We start from the raw sequence: 23,451 nt of genomic DNA on the forward strand, positions 1-23,451 counted from the left end.
TTTTAAATACCTTTTAAGATATTTTGAAATCAAATTTATTTTAAAATGGGATAAGATTTGAGCGAGTTCTTTTTTTTTTTTTTTGAGACAGTCTCACTCTTGCCCGGGCTAGAGTGCCGTGGTGTCAGCCTAGCTCACAGCAACCTCAGACTTCCTGGGCTCAAGCAATCCTTTTGCCTCAGCCTCCCAAGTAGCTGGGACTACAGGCATGCGCCACCATGCCTGGCTAATTTTTTCATATATTTTTAGTTGTCCAGCTAATTTCTTTCTATTTTTAGTAGAGACGGGGTCTCGCTGTTGCTCAGGCTGGTCTTGAACTCCTGACCTCGAGTGATCCTCCCACCTTGGCCTCCCAGAGTAGTAGGATTACAGGCGTGAGCCACTGTTGAGTGAGTTCTTGTTTGAAGTTTTAAAAAGTTTTGGTTCTATTAACATATATGTATGAAAAGAAATTACTTCATTTTCAGCTGTTTAGTGTTTTTACTCATCTGTTTCCCTTTTAAAATAATGTCGCAGCGTGAACCCACAGTATAACGAAGGAAATAATACAACATTATGTAAAAACTATATGTAACATTCCTGTTTGACCAGAGAGGGAACATGGAGGTGGTGAGAGAACCACTGAATGAGCCAGAGACCTGGGGTTAGGTACTAGGAGCCACTGGGGACTGGGCAATGACGAGAGGCAATGGCATGGTCAGCAGTGATGTATGTTATTCATACCAGTGGGAAACAATTGTACTTCTCTATATGTCAGCTCTAAGTCTAGATCGTACCATACTAGATGAGCAGTCAGTGCAAGAACTGTCACTGACTCCATTTCTCTGTCATGTGGCAGGTTTTGTAAACTTTTGCCCTATGTCTATGTAAAATTTTGGCAAGGAGGAAGGAGAAGGGAGGAACAACTCTGTTAGAAAGCTGAACTCTGAATTGTCTGAATATTTACCAAAAAATGTTACTTAAACTAGGGAGAAAAGAGTAACGGAGGCTAGTGAGGAAGATTAGGACTTACCAGGAGTAAAGAAGCTATATTTCTCTGTAAAGGAACAACCAACATCTTTCCCTCACCACACACACTGCAAATGAAATATGTAAAATGTTAAGTGATCACTAGGTACTGAAATTACATAGGACTTATTTTCCTCTGTACTTTGCAGGGTTTGCTAACTGTTTTACAGGGAACATAACGTTTTTATAACAACCAACAAAAAATTTTAGAGTGCAACTAAAATCAAAAGACTCATTCTGTAGGAAACTGAAAGAAAATAAAGAAATAAAGTACCAGTGTGAGAAAGATCAATATTCTTACTTAAGAAGTGGACCTTAAAGGTCACTCAGAGTCTAGATTCTTTTTTTTTTTTTATTTCAGCATATTGTGGGGATACAAAAGTTTACGTTATATATATTGCCCCCCCGTCAGAGCTTCAAACGTGTCCATCTCCTAGACAGTGCGCATCGCCCTCATTATGTATGTATATACCCATCCCCTCCCCCACCCTCATCTGCCCGACACCCGATCAGTGTTATTCCTAAATGTGCTCTTAAGTAATGATCAGTGAAACCAATTTGATGGTGAGTACATATGGTGCTTATTTTTCCATTCTTGGGATAGAGTCTAGATTCTTGATTAATGTTGTTGGCCAGGCGTGGTGGCTCACACCTCTAATTCACACCAAATCCTTTGGGAGGATAAGGTAGGAGAATCACTTGAGGCCAAGAGTTCTTCGAGGGCAGCCTAGGCAACATAGTGAGAGAGACCCTGTCTCTGCAAAAAATTTTTAGTGATTAGCCAGGTATAGTGGCATGCATCCATAGTTCCAGCTACTTGGGAGGCGGATGCAGGAGTATCACTTGAGCCTAGGAGTTTGAGGCTGCAAATGAGCTATGATTGCACCACTGCATTCCAGCCTAGGCAACAAAGCAAGACCCTGTCTCAAAAAAGAAAAAAAAAGGATTAATGTTATTTATGGTATGGTCCATGGGTCAGTGCTTATTCATCACCTAGCTGTTATACTGGTTAGATATGAGAGAAATATAAAAATTGAGAGTAAGCTTTTAGAAACTTTATAGCAGCTTGACATCACTGCTGCATCCAAAGTATGTGCTCATTTTTCTAGGAATTGATTTTTATTGTTATTTATAAAAGTACTAGTTTATGACCTGGTTGGAATATGATAAAAAGCAGCTTTATCAGCCTATCTATTTAAAAATACATTGAACCAGGCTCAGTGGCACATACCTGTAGCCCCAGCTACTAAGGAGGCTGAGGCCGGAGGATGGCTTAAGACCAGGAGTTCAAGTCCAGCCTGGGCAACAGAGCAAGACACCCTGTCTTGAAAAACCAAACACTCAGTCAATAATGAATTCATTCATTCATTTATTCATTGATCTGTGAAATTTTAAAATCTGAGAACCACTGATTTTGTGTAATCTTGTTTAATCCTTTACCCAGTGTCTAACACTTACATAGTACTTACTAGTTGCCAAGTACTGTTCTAAATACTTTCAAAATTTACTGGTTTAATCTTCAGAACAACCCTATGAGATAGATACTGTTGTTATTCCCATTTCACAGGTAAAGAAACTGAGGCACAGAGCGATGAAGTTAGTCACCTGAGGTTTCATAGCTGCAAGTGGTAATGCTGGAATTTGAATCCAGGTAGTCTGAGTTCAGAGGCTATGTTCATAACTACTATACTCTGCAGTCACTCTTTTTTTTATCCCCCTCACCACCCAGCACCCTACTCTACAGTCACTCTGCAATCATTTTTTTTAATAGGCAGAAGCCTTAAAAATAATTTTTATTTTTTTATTTTTTTATTTTATTTTATTTTTTTTGAGACAGAGTCTCGCTTTGTTGCCCAGGCTAGAATGAGTGCTGTGGCGCCAGCCTAGCTCACAGCAACCTCAAACTCCTGGGCTCAAGCAATCCTCCTCCCTCAGCCTCCCGAGTAGTTGGGACTACAGGCATGTGCCACTATGCCCGGCTAATTTTTTTTATATAGATTTTTAGTTGGCCAGATAATTTCTTTCTATTTTTAGTAGAGACGGGGTCTTGCTGTTGCTCAGGCTGGTCTCGAACTCCTGACCTCGAGCAATCCACCCGCCTCGGCCTCCCAGAGTGCTAGGATTACAGGCGTGAGCCACCGCGCCTGGCCTATTTTTTTATTTTTTTAATTTAACTTATTTATTTATTTATTTTGAGACAGAGTCTTGCTCTGTCATTCTGGCTAGAGTGCAGTGGCTTTATCATAGCTCACTGCAACCTCAAACTCCTGAGCTCAGGCAATCCTCCTGCCATGGCCTCCCTGAGTGCTAGGATTACAAGCCTGAGCCACCGTGCCTGGCCTGAAAATAAGTTTTAATGGGTGATTACCTGCCTTGTTTCTCAATAAGGGGTGTTTGCTCTTGGCTTGTTGGGTAGGGCAGTTCTTTGCATAACATCCATGCCTGCCCTACTCCCTAAATGCTCTAACAATCATTGATTGTCTTATGTTAAAAAAAAAAAAAAAAAAAGAAGACGAAGCTCCACTCTCCATTTCCACTGCTCCCCTTCTAGAGATGCAGAGCATACTCTATATTTGTAAAGTTCTTTTTTCTATAGGAATCTGCTTTCTAAGTTCTACTGGTTGGTCTTAGATCTGTACTTCAAAACCAATAGGGTTATCTTTAGACCAAACATCTATTTGTGCACTGATGTACATATAGGATTTCTGGAGCATTTCTTTTCCTGCTTGTTCTCCTTGTATCAGCATGTTGTTATGCTTCATAAAATAAGAATATAGAACCCAGTGAGGCCACTTACATTATTTATCATGGATTCTGTATTTCAGTTACCTGTGGCTTAGAATTACTTTGGTAGCAAATTATACTGTTAACTCTCTTTGCCTAAAACCGTAAGGTCTTTATTCTTTGAGTTACTGTTGAACCAGATCTCCCTCATCCAGTTTTTGTACAACTGAAGTTTTGAATATGTATACCCTGTTTCTTTTAAACTGAGTCTTCATTTTGGCTCATTGTTCTCCCTGAAGAGGTGTTTTTTCTTGTTTTTGTTTTGTTTTGTTTTTTAAGCTTAGTTCGTCAGTAATCCACCAATTCTTCTTCCTTCTACTGTCTGTAAAGTTGGTAAGCATACCTTTTATATCTTTAGTCAAGTTACTGATTTTAAAATCTTCAACAGAGCTCTATGGCATGCCATTAGATATTTCTTTCCATTTTGACATAGATCCTTTAATCAATTCATTGTTGACATTAAGGTAACTAACACATCTACTAATTAATTTTACAGTGGTTAGATCTGTATGCATGTATGTGGTATATTATAATAAAGGTTCTGTGATAATAGGTGGTAAGGAGTATCTGCTTTTAGATCATTGGATTTTCTGAAGGTTCATTCTTCCCATGTACTAGCTGGCACAGTAACCTTTAAGAAAAAACCTTTTTTCCCCCAGAATTATTCAGAAATAGCTTAATATTTGTGATAATAAATAGATTCACAAATAGATTTTTATTAAAGTGTGATGTTTACTCTTCAGCATCTGTTAGAAGAATCCTTTAGCATATTGAATATTGTTAGAGGAAAGTAGATCATCTTTGTAGACCTAGAGTCTTGGTAGGATTAAGGATGGTAATTTGGGATTGAACTTTATTTTCTTTTTTTTCTGGTGAGAACTACCTTTTTTCATTCCTGGCATACATCTTGTTAACTAAGGAAACATTTTATTTTTTTCCCTCAGCTTGCTGAATTAAAGCAAGAATGTCTTGCTCGTGGTTTGGAGACCAAGGGAATAAAACAAGATCTCATCAACAGGCTCCAGGCATATCTTGAAGAGCATGGTGAGTACTTTGTGGAAGCAGAGTAATGTGAATGAGGGGATTAATTTTCAGGCTTTGACACTTAGAAGATTTCTTCTTTTTTTAGGTCATTTGTAAAGCTCTTAATTAATACCATCAAAAAACTGTTGTTTATCCAGAACAGTGATTATAGTGCAAAGAAATATTTCGTTTTTTAAAAGACATAATGTTATTTCAGCATGTTATTTAAAAGGTAGCATGCTAATACAAGTATCATTAGGCTGGGAATTGGAAGACTTGAGTTTAATTCCTTTATTTATTCCCATTCCTCATTTCACTCCCCACCAACCCCCATAGGTGACCATTTTAATGTGTTTGATATATATTACTCATAGTAATACTACATGTATTAATACTATATGTATGTAATAGTATGTATTATACTACAGCTTAAGTATACCTTATCGGAATGCTTGGGACCAGAAGTGTTTCAGATTTCAGATTTTTTTGGATTTTGGAATATTTGTGTATATATAATGAGATATCTTGGGGATGGGACAAAAGCCTAAACACAAAATTCATTTATGTTTCATATACACATTATACACATAGCCTGAAGGTAATTTTGTACAATATTTTTCATAATTTTGTGTATGAAACAAAGTTTTGACTGTGACCTGTCACATGAGGTCAGATGTGGAATTTTCCACTTGTGGCGTCATGTTGGCACTCAAAAAGTTTTGGATTTAGGAGCATTTCAGATTTCGGATTTTCAGATTAGGGATGCTCAACCTGTAGTATATAGTATGCTGTTATTATGAAGTACTTCTTTCATGCTCTTATGTTCCTGTGAGAGTCTTTTTGGGTATATACTCAGGAATGGGATTGCTAATTATTATATATTTATAAATATATACTTAATATGATTAAGCACTGCCAAATTGTTTTCCAGAATTGCTCTATAAGTCTATACTTTCATCACCAGTACATAAGGATTCTTGTATCTCTACAAACCTAAACTTGGCACTGTCCTATCAACTGGCCTAAGTTTTGCTAATTTGTTGGTTGTTTCAATTTATATTTGTCTGTGAAAAAAGTTTAAACATCTCTTGTGTTCATGGTTCTTTGGGCTGCTTCTTTGCCCATTTTTCTGTTGGAGTTCCTATCATTTGTTGGCTTGCAGGCATTTCTTTTATATTCTAATAACTATTCCTTTATAGGTTTTAGGCACAAATATCTTGTTATTTGTCTCAAGTTTTTTCATGGTGTCTTTCCTTAAAGAGAAGTCCTTAGTTTTGAGAAATCATCAATTTTTTACTTTTCCTTCTGGAGTTTTTGTTTTGACAAATCCTTCCCAGCACTAAATCTCAAAGATATTCTTCCATATTACTTTTTAAATTAATTTTATAGTTTGACCTTATTACATTTAGTTCTTCAGTCTAGCTGAAGTTCAACTTTGTGTTAATGTTAGGTGGAGGTCTGATTTTAGCTTCTCCAGGTGTACCAAACTTTGTGAGCATCAGTTCTGCCTTCATTATTGAATTTTATTTTGGGAAGGCAAAGTGATTATAATTTTAGCCTTAGTATAGTGATCAAGATAGTTTTGTAGCAGGGCTTGACCTGAATATTTTAATATTCTTTAGCTGAAGAGGAGGCGAATGAAGAAGATGTACTGGGAGATGAAACAGAGGTGAGTTGGATAAAGTAAGGTTAGTCACTGGCCTGGTAATGTGCCCCTGCTTTGGCCACATTGCTTAGCATCTATCATTGGAGGATTTAGATGCTAATTTATTAGGGGAGCATAAGAGGGATATGAAGGTTCTGAGAGACTATTCACTTTAGAGTTCCGATATTCTTCTTTTGATGGGTATTTACTCTTTTGATTTACATTAACCATCTTGTTTTATTTGGTTTTAGGAAGAAGAACCAAAGCCCATAGAACTTCCTGTCAAAGAGGAAGAACCCCCTGAAAAAACTGTCGATGTGTAATTATCCTTTTTTATAATCTGAGTACAGAGCAGGCAGTTCTGTTTTTAGTGGGTTTAGTGCTTAACTTTGTTTACCTCTTACATATTCCCATTGGCCTTTTCATTTCTGCTTAGTTCATACATTTTCAAAAGGGTCCACTTCACTCAAAGTACATGGTGCCAGTGAAGCAGAGTAGTTTGTCTCTGGGTAGTTAGAACCAGGTGACTTCAAGCTTAGACATAGTTTAGTTCTGCTAGCCTTTGTTATTCTTTTGTCAGATTACCATAATAGATTATTCTGTTACTATAAGGAGAATCTGTACAATTGTCTATATGGTGTAAAACTGTAAATTCTCTTGCTCTTTATAGAGTTTTATACTTTTACAGAAAAGTATAAAACTGTATATAAGGAGTTTTGTAAGGGAGGAGGGTGTTGGGCAGAGGTTATGTTTCTCAAGTAACGCTGTATTCTCTCTTGCTTTTTGATTTACAGTGGAGGAGGGGAGGACAAAATCTAGAGTGGAAAGTGGATCTCGATTTGTTTAAACTATCCCACAAGGTTGATCATAAACATCTTTGATTTGGGGCTCTTTCCACAAATGTCTGGCCATTTTGTACTTCAGCACACTAAGAACAGTTGAGTCCCTTTTAACGTTTTTGTTCCTCATAGCTGTGTTAATGCATTAATTATAAAAGACAATATATGTACAAATAAAAAGTCAGACAGTACATAGGGGAGTATACATATTGAAAATTAAGTACCCCTTGTATCCATGGCCATCTGACTTTGCAGAAGTTTTTAGTACAGTACATTATTTTGGAATATTTTATGTATCATGTCTGTATGTATGTATATATGTATGTGTATATATAGATACATATATACACACTTTCTTGATTTTTTTTTCACATCTGGAGATTTTTCTATATTATCATAATAATGTTCTTATTTAAATGTTAGTTACATGCTAGACATGATTGTAAGTATTTTACATGTATTCTTATTTAATCCTCACATTGAGCCTATGAAGTAGGGATAATTATAGTAAGTAGTCTTTTTTTTTTTTAGCTTGTTATGGGAAATTACAAGTATATACAAAAGTCATAAGAAAAACATAATAGACCCTCATCTACCCATCACTCAGATTTAGTAATAATCAACTTAGAACCTTATTGTTTTCTTTCTTTCTTTTTTCCTTCTCAGTTTGAATTTGGATTTCAAGAACCTTATTCTTTCTGGCATCTAATAGTATTCCATTCTGTGGTTGAACAGTAATGTATTTCACCAGTCTCATGTTGATGGACATTTACATTATTCATAAAAGCAAAAAAAAAATAGTGCTGTATGTCCTCATCCAACTATTTATAGTTGTTCAAGTATGTTTATAGAATAAATTCCTAGCAGTGGATTTGCTTCATCACAGGTGGTGTACACTTAATATTTTGGTAGATTTTTGTCAAATATTACTTTCTAAAGCCATTTAGTTATCTTCCCATCTTAGGAGGTTTATGATTAGATATAGTGCCTTGAGAAAATGATTTAGTGGGATAGTTTTAAAATAGAGATGTTTTAGGGGCTTCTGGGACAAGAAAGAAGATCAAGTGAATACGATGATAATTGACTTCTGTGCATTAAAAAAATAGAGGTTGTAAATTTGAAGAAGTTCATTATTCATAGAATATGTAAAATGTGTAATTCTCTTGTTCAGGGGGCTTTAATTCTATTAAATTTCAAAACAAGGAAATTGAAAGTGTGTGGGGAGTGGTAATTTTGCTTTTTGGAGGGATAGTTATGGTTAGACTAATGTATATACAGAAAGATTCTGGGTCCCTGGATTTTAGGGAGTGTTTTATATATGACTGTGGTAGGAGAGAAATTTTTCACTGAAGAGTGGAAATTTCCCATGAGTCCCAGAATGTGATATATATTTATTGCTTGAGTCTAATTGTGCCTGAGGGAATTGGAATCGAGCGGAAGGAAGCTTCCAATCTGTGGTTCCCTTTCTGCCATGAGATGTACTGCAATGATTGTGCTTCAGGATGGGAATGTGGAGGAAGTCATTAGTCTGGGGTTGATGGAGAGAACTGCTCCCTTAATGGCATTAGACTTCAAGTAAAACGTTAAACTTTTTTGGCCTTTTGTGCCTAAATAAGGCAGAGGATTAGGGAAGGATGTCCAGGAAATGGGAAAAATTTAGAAATTTCTTTAAAAGTCAGAATATTCAGGACTAATTTAGATTCTTTGAATATTTAAAAGGAGATCCCATTACTTCATCTGAGGTTCTTCAAAAATATACCTGTGTTTCTAGTTTGATCCCCCCCAAACACCAAAGCAATTAAATATTGTAGGGCTTAGTTATGGTCAGTAGGGGGCACCCATTGCTTGTCTGTCAGTCCTAGGACCTCCAACAAAAGGATGGAGGAAAGAGTAAGTTCCTGTTCTAGAATTGCTTCCTCTGAAAATGTCATTAAACCATTACTACCTTTCAGGGCATCAAATGGGAAAAGTGTCCGGGATATTGGAACAAAAGCCGCCCATGTCTCTAAATGAAGGACCTTAATGAGACTGGTTATGACCCACAGTTTTATGGGAGTTGTTTGGTGGAGAGTTAATGCCCTTCCATTTATCCCGGGTACTTCCGAACTTTCTCTCCCGCCCCTATGGTCCCCCCTCTTTTGTTTTCTCTTAAACCTTTTGACCAGTAACTTACTATGTTTTCCTAATTCAAATTCCCCTTAGCCTTTTTTCTTTCCACTGCCTTTGGCATTTTTATTTGTTCCATTTTGACTGTTGGAGCTGGAGCTACAGTCCCCATGGGAGAAATAAGGGATTTTTAAATGAAGGAAACCAGGCCCTGTAGGAGCACTCATTAATTGTTGTGATGAAAATTGAGAGCTGGTATTTAAATGAGGGTTGGAAGGATAGTCATTAGTCCAAAAAGTAAATTTAAAAGTTCCTGAAAGCAAATGAGATGGTTTCTGGTGTTTTTTGAGTGTTTCTCTTCAGTCCAGTGTATTGAACCAGACTTCTGCCCTGATTACTTTCTATACCCCTTAGCTAAAATAGCTTAGTCTGTTATTTGAACTCTTCTCAATAGGTGACAATTCCAAGAATCAAAGTTCTAATGGATTTGATGTTTCTTCGTACTAAGGGGTGGCAGAGCTATAGGGCAGAGGATGTAAGGTCAATTCTTACTACTAAGGTTTTGTTTTAGAATACCAGTTTTCTGATTTTTAAAAATCTCTTTCTTATTTAAAATAAGTAAATGTCATAAAAAAAATCTCTTTCTTCTTTTCCAGGGCAGCAGAGAAGAAAGTGGTAAAAATTACATCTGAAATACCACAGACTGAGGTAGGTATATTCTTTTCCCTAGTAGAACAGTCTCTGCATTTCTCTCTCTCTTACCTTTCATTTTATCTGCCTTATCATTTTAAAATTTATTCATAGGCAGAAAATCAGTATTGACAGATTTTGGTGTTGATACATTTCTCTACCAGTTAGTTTTTGGAAAAAATATTTGGGCTGCCATAGTGGGTAGTGACCTTTGAAGCTGTAGTCTTTTTTGTATATAGTACCGTGATCTTAATGGTGACTAGGTCTTTAAGATGTTTAACAACCTAGGATTAGAGTTTGGGATGTTTGTACCTTGAAAAAGTAATGGTAGATGTCAGTCTTTGTTGCTACTCGTTGGTAGGTGAGATTAAAGTTTCTCTGAATTGTCTCAATATCTCCAAAACTGGAAGTTGAGATCTTGTGTTCAGTTTTGTACCCCTCAAAGTAGAGAATTACTAAACTCTTTTCTAATGGCATAAGACAACACTGCCTCATTTTTAACTGAAAGAGTACCACTAGTGTTGGAACCAAGCTGTTCCTTTGATCCCTTTTCAAAGGTCAACCAAACACAGCTTTTGTCTTCTTGGCTTCGTGCAGTACGTAGGTTTTATTTTATTTTATTCCTCTCTTTTGTTTTTGAGGGCATGAATGTAATGATAGTCTTATTGTGTTTGCTTTCTGGAAAGGGCTGTTAATTCCCAATATGGACACAATCTGATATCTTCTTTGTCATCATTGTCAGTTTAGACCTTAAGAAATTACTCCTGATGTTCTTAAAATACCCACCTATAACCAACTTTTTAAAACCAGAAGTTGAATTTTTCTCTAACCCTTCTTTTGTATGTTTTCACTTAGAGAATGCAGAAGAGGGCTGAACGATTCAATGTCCCTGTGAGCCTGGAAAGTAAAAAAGCTGCAAGGGCAGCTAGGTGAGTGTCCCCAGCCTTTTGGACCTGAGATGGTGATATGGTATAAAGGGGAGCAGACATGATCCTAGATTTTCGATACAATTATTGATTTTAAGTAGAATAGAGACTTGTTGAAAGGAAATGAACACTTTTGGGGCTCTATTCAGAATATCTCTACTGATTTGGATGTAGGAGCTATAGATTGGGCTTTGTTATTGAGCAACGTTTTTGTAATGATAAAAGTCAGGAACTGACTGCTACTCCTGATTCTGATAAGGCTTCCTTTTAGCTTATTCTCTGGACTCTTGGTGAGAAGGAGAGTAAACTGGACCTCTTTCATGGGGTTGTTAGAATTAGCTAATGATTGCAAGGCTTGAGATCACAAGCAAGAAGTGTCATATGTACACTTGAAACGGAGACAGACAACCAGGAGTGTGAACAGCTTCCTAAAATTTAGCTTGTTCTTTTTTCTATAGGTTTGGGATTTCTTCAGTTCCAACAAAAGGTAAGTGTACAGAGACTCCTCTGAGAAAGTTATCTTTATATTCTTTCTTTTCTGACATAACAGATTTCATTTCTCCAAAATAAGGTAAACTTGTTAGTTGTAGAAGCCCTTAAGAGGTTATAACATTAACCTCTTTGTTTTAGATAAAATTATAATTGCCTTCTTGGGCATTTAAGAAAATGTACTGAAGTTGTGAAAGGTTAGGAACTGCCAACCTTTGTCTTCCTTTTCTTTTTTTTTTTTTTTTGAGACAGACTCTCACTTTGTTGCCTGGGCTAGAGTGCCGTGGTGTCAGCCTAGCTCACAGCAACCTCACACTCCTGGGCTCAAGAGATCCTTCTGCCTCAGCCTCCCAAGTAGCTAGGACTACAGGCATGCGCCACTGTGCCTGGCTAATTTTTTCTGCATATTTTTAGTTGTCTAGCAAATTTCTTTCTATTTTTAGTAGAGACAAGGTCTCACTCTTGCTCAGGCTGGTCTCAAACTCCTGAACTCAAACAGTCCATCCGCCTCGGCCTCCCAGAGTGCTAGGATTATAGGGGTGAGCCACCGTGCCCATCCTGTCTTCCTTTCCTTGAACATCATTAGTGAGGTTTCTGATACTTTGCTTATTCTAGTGTCTCATCAGCATAAAATTATTGTGTACCTATCCAGTGTTATACTAGCTAGTATAAGTGGTAAAAGGGAAAAGAATGTTTTTTACCTTAACAGTTTTACTTCTAGGAACTTATAAGGAAATAATCTTGAATGTACTTAAAGATATCACTGCCAGGATTATCATGGCGTTATTTATAATGATGAATAAATAGAAACAACCAAATATATAACAGAATTGTTTAAATAAATGTGTGCCCATAGTATAGTTTATAGTATTGAAGATCTATACTGTTTAAAATGATATTAAAAATATTTATCAAAGAGATATTAATGAAAAACATACAATAGTATACTCCCATTTTAGTAATAAAAGAGTGCATTATGGATAGGGAAAAAGATTAGAAAGCTACAGAATTGACCTTGAACAATATGGGTTTGAACTCCATGCGTCCACTTATACTCAGATTTTTTTCAGTAAATTAATTTGGCCCTCTGTATCTGAGGATTCATCACAACCAAACTTGGTTCAAAAATACAGATACAGTATACTCAGGATATGAAAGCTGTGGATATGGAGGGTCGACTTTTCATATCTCCTGTGGGACCTAAGCATGTGTGGACTTTGGTATCTGGGGGAGGGTTCTGAAACCAATTCCCTCCATGGATACCGAGGGATGACTGTATGCTATTATAAATTATTAGCACTCATTATCTCTGATTGGTGGGATTTTGAGTGGTTTCTTTTTGCTTGTCTGTGTTTTTTAAATCCATACAATGAATATATATTACTTTGGTAATAAATTAGTAGGAATAGTTATTATTTTGAAAAACAACATAACCCCTGTTGTCAGAGACTTACAATTTAAATGTAGTCTTCTGGTCCAGTCCAGTCTTCCTAGTGACCTGTCAGTAGTTTTAAGTTGGTAAGAAAATGTCCTCAGAGATCTTATCATAGTGGTTTTCTGTGCTTTTAAGAAGACAAGAAAAATTCTGGACACTTTCGCTAAGGTCCGCCCACCCTCCGCCTGGGAGATAGGATCTTGCTCGGTCACCTAGGCTGGAGCGCAGTGACACTATCATAGCTCATTGCAACCTCAAATTCTTGGGCTCAAGTGATCCTCCTACCTCAGCCTTCCAAGTAGCTGGGACTATAGGTGTATGCTGCCACCCACACCTGGCTAATTTTTAACAATTTTTTGTAGAGACAGGGTCTCACTATGTTGCCCAGGCTGGTCTTGAACTCCTGGCCTCAAGTGATCCTCCCACCTTGGCCACTCAAAGTGCTGGTGGGATTACAGGCATGAGCCACTGCACTGGCTTCACTGAGTATTTTAGAAACAAAATATTTTTTGGCTCTTAGTTATATCAGGAGAGAGAGAATTGGTGAAAATACAACAGAAATGATTAAAGGTGGTGCTATTTGAGGAAAGATAAAAGCTAAAATTAATAGTCTAAAAAGGAAACCTGATCTATAAAATAACATATAGATAGCATTTGCTGTGTTATGTAATTGTAACATCCTAGAACTACAGAGTAACTCTTTAAAGAATAGAATTTGGGAACATTTAAAAGGAAGTATTATTATTATTTTTTTTTTGAGACAGAGTCTCACTCTGTTGCCTGGGCTAGAGTGCCATGGCGTCAGCCTAGCTCACAGTAACCTCAGACTCCTGGGCTCAAGCAATCCTTCTGCCTCAGCCTCCCGAGTACCTGGGACTACAGGCATGCGCCACCATGCTCGGCTAATTTTTCTATATATATTTTTAGTTGTCCATATAATTTCTTTCTATTTTTTAGTAAAGACGGGGTCTTGCTCTTGCTCAGGCTGGTCTCGAACTCCTGACCTCGAGCGATCCTCCCGCCTTGGCCTCCCAGAGTGCTAGGATTACAGGCGTGAGCCACCGCGCCCGGCCAAAAGGAAGTATTTTTTTTAAATGAAATTCTGAGAAGTTTGACGTAAATAATTATTTGAATAGGTTAGGGTTGGGCCTAGAGGCCAATTTACTACTTGCTTCTTGGTAGTAATTTCAGGAAAAAAATTGGTCTTAAGAAGCCATAGTTTCAACTCATGGTAGTAGTTTTGCTCGTTGTCTAGATATAATCTCTTCTTTTTTAACAGCTTTACTGAGATACAATTCATGTATCATAGAGTTCATCCATTTAAGGTACATAATTCATTGTTTTTTTATTATATTCACAGAGTTGTGCAACCATCATCACAGTCATCATCACCCCAAAAAGAAACCCTGTGCCTGTTAGCTGTTCTCTCCCATTCCCTCTTCCCCTCTAGCCCTAAGCAACCTCTAATTTTTTTCTATTTAAATTTGCTTCATATAAATGAAATCATACAATATGTGACTGGCTGCTTTCACTTAGCATAGTTTTCAAAGTTCATCTATGTTGTAGCATGTCTCACTACTTCATTCCTTTTTATTGCTGAATAATACTCCATTATATGGATATACCACATTTTATCTAATCAATTTATGATGTTTGGGTTGTTTTCACTTTTTGTCTAATATGAATAATGCTGCTATGAAATTTGTATACAATTTTTTGTGTAGATACATGTTTTCATTTTACCTGGATATATATCTAGGAGTGGAATTGCTGGGTCGTATGTAACTTTGTGTTTAACTTTCTGAGGTACTGCAAAACTGTTTCCAAAGCAGCCATACCATTTTGTTCCTGCCAACAGTGAATGCAGACATGATCTCTAGATGCAATTTCTTTCTTTTCTATCGTAGGATAAAGGATATGTGTTCCTGTATACTGTTTTTATGTTGTCTACTTTGATTTGAAGATTGTTGACTTCTTTTATGACTAATAAAACTATTAAAAAAAACTTTGTTTCCTTCCTTAGGTCTGTCATCTGACACCAGTATGGTAAGAAATCTTTTTTTATCCCTTGCACACCCAGATCTTAACTCTGTATAGCTAGTTTTAAAGTTATAGACTCAGATCAAAGGAACTGAGGTCATGAATTTGGTGACTGTTTCTGTACAATGTTGTATGTTCTGATTTAAAAAAAAAGTTTAGGCTGGGCGCAGTGGCTCACGCCTGTAATCCTAGCACTCTGGGAGGGCGATGCGGGTGGATCGCTTGAGGTCAGGAGTTTGAGACCAGCCTGAGCAAGAGCAAGACCCCATCTCTACTAAAAATAGAAATTATATGGACAACTAAAAATATATATGGAAAAAATTAGCTGGGCGCATGCTAGAGTGCAGTGGCATCATCATAGCTCACTGCAACCTCAAACTGCTGGGTTCAAGCAATCCTCTTGCCTCAGCCACCTGAGTAGCTGGGACTACAGACATGTGCCATCATACCTGCCTAATTTTTTTTATTTTTTGTAGAGACGAGGTCTTACTATGTTCAAGCTGGTCTCTAACTCTCCTTGCCTCAAGTGATCCTCCTCCTAAAGTGCTAGGATTATAGGAGTGAACCACCATACTCAGCTGGATAATGTCTAATTCTTAATTGCCACAAGAGAGTCTATGGGAGCAACTTATGAGTTCTATTTGCAGATACTGGTTTTATTTATTTATTTTTTTAATTTTTTTGGAGATTTGGAGACAGAGTCTTATTCTGTTGCCCAGGCTAAAATGCAGTGGTGCAATCATACTTCTATTTTTTTTTTAACACTATTAAATATAAAATCAGGGAGTTAAGAATTGTCTTCTGGACCATTGTGTGACTAGTCAGCATGTTTAGAAAGTGGAAACAAATGCTGTGTTGAAGAACATTTAGCTTTGTGAAATCTCACTTTTGGGGTTACTATTTAATATTGTAAGTGAAGGTTAAATATCATTATTGTTAATGAAAATGTCCTAAACATCCTTATGATAGCAAGTCCTATATACCAAGGCTTCCAAGAAAAAGGAGGGAGAATTCAGTTGGGTAGTGGTGGTAGACTGTCTGCTGAGGAAGGAAGTACTTCTGCGATAGTTTCTTTTTGCTTGGAGTTAATAAGAACTATTTGCAGAGACTATGTATTGGAATTAATGATTTTGGACTGTTAATGGTAGACTTGTCTGGAGGTGATGATTTAGACATATGTTTGCTTTTTCCTGCAGTGTTTGCCCTACTTTGATCTTAAACTCTCCTTAGGCCCTTGCCATCTTTGATGAACAAAGGAAACAGGGCTGAATTTTTCATTGCATTCCAGAAGAGGCCTTTTAATAATCAATGGGATGGATAGGTGCTGCTCAGTTTCCTACTTTTTCACATAGGGCATCTTTGATGTTACAGGCTTATTTGTACTCTTAGCTTTGGATCATAATTTCTGCCTTTTCAATTTTCTGTTTTGATTTTTAAAAATATGTTCTTTTTTTTACTCCCTATGTTTTATAGGTTAACCTGGATAAGCTAAAGGAAAGAGCTCAAAGATTTGGTTTGAATGTGTCTTCAATCTCCAGAAAGGTAATGTATATTGGACAGAAATGCTATTTTTGCAACATTAGAGCAGCTTGGGGGCTACACAGACTGGAAATGACTCTCATGAGAATATAGCTGGCTATTCAGCACTTTATTTCACATACTGCTTTGAATATCACCTCCTCATACTGACTATTGGTTACATTGCAGGAATTGTTTCACAAGCTGTTATTTTTTTCCAGAGACTGTTTTCATAGTTTTCACCAGGCTATTTGAGCATGGTCTATATTTCTCTTGGTTAAGATGTTGAATTCAGTGATGCTAAAACTTATTACATGTATTTTAACTTCTGATATAGGCATAATGGAAATTAAATAACCAGGAGAAGACAGTCCTGTCTTTAGGTCAAAGGTATATAGAAACAACACTTGGAGGTTCTGGGGAACAAAAATAAGAAAGTTATTTCATTCTTTTTGCCCCTTTGCTAACTGATACTGTTTAGCTTATTAAAGCAAGATGACTTTGTTGACACCATGCTTTGTGGGGTGATCAGTTCTCCAGGGCATAGCTGCTTTTGGAGTTTTGCTAGGCACATTGGAGAAATGGTAAGGCCTTATTTTCCTGTTTGCCTAGAGGGGGGTGATCTCCTAATCTTTGTTCTTTGAGAATGGGAGCATGTTTCTTGGTTGTTGAAGTGGTGGCAGGGTATTTCAAAGAGCAAAAGCATCATTTACAAAAAAATCCTCTAGCACTCTGGGAGGCCGAGACGGGTGGATTGTTTGAGCTCAGGAGTTCAAGACCAGCCTGAGCCAAGAGCAAGACTCTGTCTCTACTGAAAATAGAAAGAAATTAGCTGGACAACTAAAAATATATAGAAAAAATTAGCCGGGCATGGTGGCGCGTGCCTGTAGTAGTCCCAGCTACTCTGGAGGCTGAGGCAGAAGGATTGCTTGATCCCAGGAGTTTGAGGTTGCTGTGAGCTAGGCTGACGCTGTGTCACTCTACCCCGGACAACAGAGTGAGACTCTGTCTCAAAAAAAAAAAATCCTTATTTCTGACTTTGGTATGAAAACATTTAGCTCTTTAGGAAGCCATTGGAAGAAACTGAACTGATATTGGTTATATTTTCTGCTTAGGATAAAAACTAAGCACTAAAAGTTATTATTGTGCTGCTATGCAACGCATAACCTTGCTCACAACTTTGCTCCATCTTCCTTCCATTTAGGTTATGTTTTTGTTGTTTAGCAGAAATATAAAATTAGGTGTGTGTGCCTAACATGATGCGGAGACCATAGATGCTTAGAGGGAATACTAGCTGGTTTATGTGAAATAAGAACAAATGAGTTGAGAGGCAGGGTATGTGATTTTTAAACTACATACAGCTTAATTGCGAAGAACCATTATAAACCAAAAGTCATTTGTGTTGTGCTAGATGGCCAGGGAGAAGGGTGCCTTGGATCTGGGTCCCTGGCTCTCATCTGTCTCCTTTTGTGTATGAGGTCTAGATGTCTGAGAACTCCAGCAATAACTTCACCCCATTTTTGAGGGAATTGTCTGTGTTTCTATATTCCTTCAGAATTTACAAAATTGAACATAGTATCTTCTACTATTTGGTCCATATGGACACATTGCTGAGAGGAATTTATCCATCAACACTATACTGTCTACCTGAGTTATTTTTATAGTATTTCATTACAGGGATGTTGGCTCAGGCCTTTCTCTTCCCTTCCCTAGAATCTTTCTCCATATTTGTCCTATTTTCATTTTTAGTCCACAGGAAGCTGAATAAAACAAAGAGATACCTGTATTAACTTTGTGACCTTGAACAAATTACTAAACTTCTTTGATCCTCATCAGTAAAGCTTAGAGTAATACCAAAAACCTGATTGTGAAGAGTAAATAATTATATAGGGTAATTGAAATTACCTAACATAGTGACACTTTGACCCTCAGTAAATGTTAGTTTTCTTCCTTGTTTCTTAGTTCAATTCTGTCAGTAAGCTGGCTTGATCACCTTAATTGAGTCAATTAACTTTTGTGTTTTAGTTGATCATTGATAAGATTTCAGCTGCTATTTTAAATCTCTGGAGGGTGGTAATCTGATAATGGTAATTGGCAAAACTCTGGCTGTGAGCTTCCTTCTCTGACAACACTCATTGTCAATATATATAGCACACACACACATACACACACAACGCGCGTGCGTGCATACGCCAGAATAGTGCTTCTCAAATTACCTGTGGCAAAAAACTAGTTTTTAAAAAGTTCCAATTTGTTGCAGAGTGATACTTTTGTAAAATACAATTAAAATGTCACAGCAATGTTAAATTATTGTGGAAGTTTCTAAACATTTTCAATTCCTGGACTACTGCAAACTGGTAAGAAACAGATTGGAGACCAGCATCAGGAGGCAGACCGTATTTTGAGTAGCACTTTACTAGAATATATATGGTTTCCAGGGACTACTTTGCTTGGTGGTTTGTGACTTTTTGAGATGTCCTCTTTCAGTATAGGTTCTGTTTACATTAATCATAAATCTAAATTTGCAGAACCTTCCTAATTTTAATAGTTTAATTTGCCCCATAAACCATTAATTTGCCCCATAAACCATTGTAGTGTCCCAGAAATGGTGATATTTGCTGTCTAGACCAGCACTGACCAATAGAACTTATTTTAAGCAGCCACATGTGGCTAGTGGCTACTGTATTAGATGACTCAGGTCTAACTTATATCTTCCACAAAACTTTCACACTTGGAAGTGGCATAGAAATCCTTTATCAGACCATGTATTTGGACTATTGTTTCTGTAACCCAGGATTTTTTAATACATGTAGAAAATATAAGCAGTTTCAGAGTGAATCTGTGGAAGGAGAGAAGTTAGAAGAAAGGGAATAAGAGATAGGAAAAGGAAGGATTTTTTTTTTCTAGAACTTAGTGTTCTAGACCCAAATTCTAAAATTTCAAGTGGCTACATTCTCTGGGGAGAGTTGCCTGGTTCAAAGTCTTGTGCTTAGCTAGTCTTTATCACCAGAGATGAGTTGTTGCCTAGTATTTCTTTGGTTGGCCAAGGTTAATGACATGATTGAGTTTATATTTATGGAACTCTCAGATCAGCATACATCTGTCCACCTCATTCTAGGATTCTGGGTTTCATTATAGCCTCCTAAGTTTTATAATTCTCTAGGCACAGGTTTTATTCAGTTAGATGTGGTACAAATAGTGGAAATTAGTAGGTAATGTGAAGATGCCTCTTCTCCATCCTAACATTCTAAACAGGACAATGAGAAACTCGCCTTCTGTCATTACCATTGCACAGGGTTTGAGTTTGCTTAATCCAGCTTAAGGCTCTGATTGCTTGCTGATTTCTTTTCAGTTGACTTTGCTGTAGACCAGTATAGTATATGAATAAAGAAAAGAAGTGTGTGAGAGCAAATGAGCCATAGATCAGATAGTGTTTTTTTTGTTTTTGGTTTTATTTTTTTTGTTGTTGTTTTTTTTTTTTTTTTTGGAGACAGTCTCACTCAGTTGCCCAGGCTAGAGTGCCGTGGCATCAGCCTAGCTCATAGCAACCTCAGACTCCTGGGCTCAAGCAGTCCTACAGCCTCAGCCTCCCAAGTAGCCGGGCATGCGCCACCATGCCCGGCTAATTTTTTCTATATGTATATTTTTAGCTGTTCAGATAATTTCTTTCTATTTTTTAGTAGAGTGGGGGTCTCCCTCTTGCTCAGGCTGGTCTCAAACTCCTGACCTCGAGCGATCCTCCCGCCTCGGCCTCCCAGAGTGCTAGGATTACAGGCATGAGCCACCGAGCCCAGCCTAGATAGTGTTTATGATTGGTTTTTTTTTTTAACTGTCATAATCAGTTCATCTCCTCTTCATATTTTAGATTTGTGGCTTGACTATATTACAAATTTGAGGAAACTGAATCTCTGCTATTCTTTCTAGGCTGACTTTTGCATGACTGCTCATATATTTCAGTTTTCAGCTCCACTAGTATGCTATACACACTTTAGGCACTACACAGAAAGCTAAAGAAATCTGGCTGTCTCCTGCCCTCCCAAATCATCTCCCCTTTTCCCTCTGCCCAAGAAAAGTCTGTTCGTTCATGTTTCCAGCTCAAGTCTCAGTGAATAGAATTTTGTTGGTTTAGGGTAATGGGAAGTGACAGGGCAAAGAATGGCACTGGCATTTATAGAAAATTCTTACACAAGAGGCTGTAAATTTTCCCCTCCAACTCCTTGGACTATTTGAAGATAGAATGGCATGCCTTTTCTCATAAGCCTTATGGTGACTGTGGGCTAAGAAACCTCCCACCCCCCTCAAACAAAACAAAACTCAGATAAATAACATCTGCCTGGTTGGTTCTGATTGATCCTCAGCTAGGTTTTCTGTCTTGTGCTTGACCAGTTTTTTTTCTCTGTTAGTTTTCCATGGCTCCCAAGAGAAATAGTGTTTGGGTCAGTACTATTGGTAAAGGATAGGACTTGGCGTATAGGAAACTAATCTTTGAAATGAGTGAGAGATAAACAGAGGGAATAAAGAAGGGAAGCCAGTTCAGCTAGTATGTGATGGTCAAAAGACATTGGTTTTGGTAAAAACTAAGTCTGGGCTTAGAACTATAGTGTTAACTGATGTATTAATAGTTAATTTGAGTGGATTGTTTTACTTTTTCAAATACTGGCACATTTGGGAAGGAGAAACATGATACTTTAAGAAGTTATAGGAAATCCCCATCGAGGTGGGGTGTTTTTTATTTATTTTTTATTTTTTTAAAGACAGAGTCTTGCTGTGTTGCCTAGGCTAGAGTACACTGGTGTGATCATAGCTTGCTGTGACCTCAAACTCCTGGGCTCAAGGGATTTTCCTGCCTCAAGCCTCCCATGTAGCTGGGACTATAGTTGCACACCACCACGCCCAGCTAATTTTTAAATTTTTTGTAGAGATGGGGACTTGCTATGTTACTCAGGCTGGTCTTGAACTCCTGGCCTCAAGCTATCCTCCTGCCTTGGCCTCCCGAAGTGCTAGGATTACAGGCATGAGCCACTGTGCCTGGCCTAGGTGGGTATTTTTTTAAAAAAATGAAAACAAGCCCAAGCTCAGGTACTAAGCAGAAAACTGGAGTGTGGTTGATACTCTCCCTGTGCCTCTAGGAATGTGAAGGGCATATGTTACTGACCCTTGATTAGTAGTAGATGATATAGGCATTTGTTATCCCTGTTGACCTTAGTATATTTTCCTTTTTCTCTACTAGAATATTACTAAGTTTCTCTCCTTGTAGCTCTTCATGTAGGATACTGTCCTGATGAGTTCTCTTAAGGCATATTAGCCCCGAAGCCTACTTTTCCCAGATTTGTGATTTTTGCTAGTTTTCTTCCCTGATGATTGTGGTCTGTGTTACACAGTGTCAGAAGATAGAAAGGTTGAAAACAAACTATCCTTCCACTGATGATCTTGTTGTTGAGGCTGGTGGCTAGAATATTAGGGGTAGCTACAGTGATTATTTTCATGAGCCTTTTGTATTACATTTTTGATCGTCATTGGTTGGGGATGAACCACTTCATAGTGAGAGAGATATATGGACCTGCCTTGTTTTTGAGAGGCTTGTCACTAAATTGTGCCGAGATACCAAAGAGGAAGCTGAGAGAAAGAGTTAATTCTAAGCACAGGAGGGCACTAGTATCTTCCAGCATATAAATTTCACTAGGGCTAACTGATGGCAGTCTGGTCTCAGTTTACTCTCTTTTGGAGGGCCTATTTGATTCTGTCTTGATTCCCTTCCACCATATGCAATAAATCAAGAGATATTTGTTGTTTGTTTGTTCCTCCCCTTCAGTGCTGGGTTTTGTTGTAGAAGTTAGCCATTAGGATGTGGAGAGAAGGAAGAAGTTCATACAGGAGTCTACCTTATCTGTGGTTTCACTTTCCATGGTTTCAGTTATCCTTGGTCAACCACAGTGCTAAAATATTAAATGGAAAATTCCAGAAACAAATTCCTAAGTTTTAAGTTGCACACCTATCTGAGCAGCATGATTAAATCTTCCTCCCTCCTGCTCAGGGACGAGAACATCACTTTGTCCAGTGTATCCACGCTACCTGCCTGTTAGTCCTTTAGTAGCCATCTTGGTTATCACATTGTCATGATAGAGCAGTGCTGTGTGCAAGTAGGTCTTATTTTACTTAATAATGGCCCTAAAGTACAAGAGTAGTGATGCTGGCATATTGTTGTAATTGTTCTATTATATTATTAGTTATTATTAATCTCCTAGCATGCCTAATTTATAAATTAAATTTTATCATAGGTATGTATGTATAGATGAAAACATAATATACAAAAGGTTTGGTACTATCTGAGGTTTTAGGTATCCACCAGGGTTTTAGAATGTATCCTCCTAGGATAAGAGGAACTACTGCACTATTGTTTAGAAGTTAGTCACCAGCCTTCTTAGAGGAATCTATAATGAGGAATTGTTAGTTTAGGTATGAGTGTCTATACCTTTTCCAAAGGAAGAACTGTGGGGCCTGGCATAAGACATTGCCAACATGGAACTTTATAAACCTAAGGGACCATAGGTATGGTGAGAAGTTTGGGAGAATATTTTTGAAAGGGGTAGTGGTAAAAGAATTAGATCCTAGGGATAAGTTGGAAAAGTAGCTTGCTAAGTAGGTTTGGGTTCTATCCAGATATACTCAAGCAGCAGTGGCCTAAGCCAAGTACAGAATTTCATTATCCATTCCCCTTTTCTCAGGGGGCCCATGGGATCAAGAAAAATGTAGATAGTAGGATTTTAGGTGGGGAAAAAAAAATCAGTGTACGCTCTCCTAGTGATTGTATTTCCTTGATCAAGAGCCTTTGGGGGCTCGGCACCGTGGCTCGTGCCTGTAATCCTAGGACTTTGGGACGGAGTCAGGAGGTTCGCTTGAGATCAGGAGTTTGAGACCAGCTCTGAGCAAGAACGAGACCCTCACCAC

At 37.7% G+C, this 23,451-nt stretch overlaps 1 protein-coding gene across 1 annotated transcript in view; it reads left to right on the forward strand.

Annotated features, from left to right (window-relative positions):
* LOC123639680 (SAP domain containing ribonucleoprotein) overlaps positions 1-23,451 on the forward strand; it is a 46,899-nt gene that overhangs the window by 6,496 nt on the left and 16,952 nt on the right. Inside the window, exons 2-9 of the mRNA XM_045553726.1 lie at positions 4,737-4,836; positions 6,438-6,484; positions 6,712-6,779; positions 10,062-10,113; positions 10,951-11,024; positions 11,480-11,508; positions 14,969-14,991; positions 16,459-16,527. Of these exons, the coding sequence (XP_045409682.1) occupies positions 4,737-4,836; positions 6,438-6,484; positions 6,712-6,779; positions 10,062-10,113; positions 10,951-11,024; positions 11,480-11,508; positions 14,969-14,991; positions 16,459-16,527 (462 nt within the window). The remainder of the gene's footprint in view (positions 1-4,736; positions 4,837-6,437; positions 6,485-6,711; positions 6,780-10,061; positions 10,114-10,950; positions 11,025-11,479; positions 11,509-14,968; positions 14,992-16,458; positions 16,528-23,451) is intronic.

Source organism: Lemur catta, chromosome 6, assembly GCF_020740605.2.
Source record: "Lemur catta isolate mLemCat1 chromosome 6, mLemCat1.pri, whole genome shotgun sequence".
In the NCBI taxonomy this organism is placed as follows: Eukaryota; Metazoa; Chordata; class Mammalia; order Primates; family Lemuridae; genus Lemur; species Lemur catta.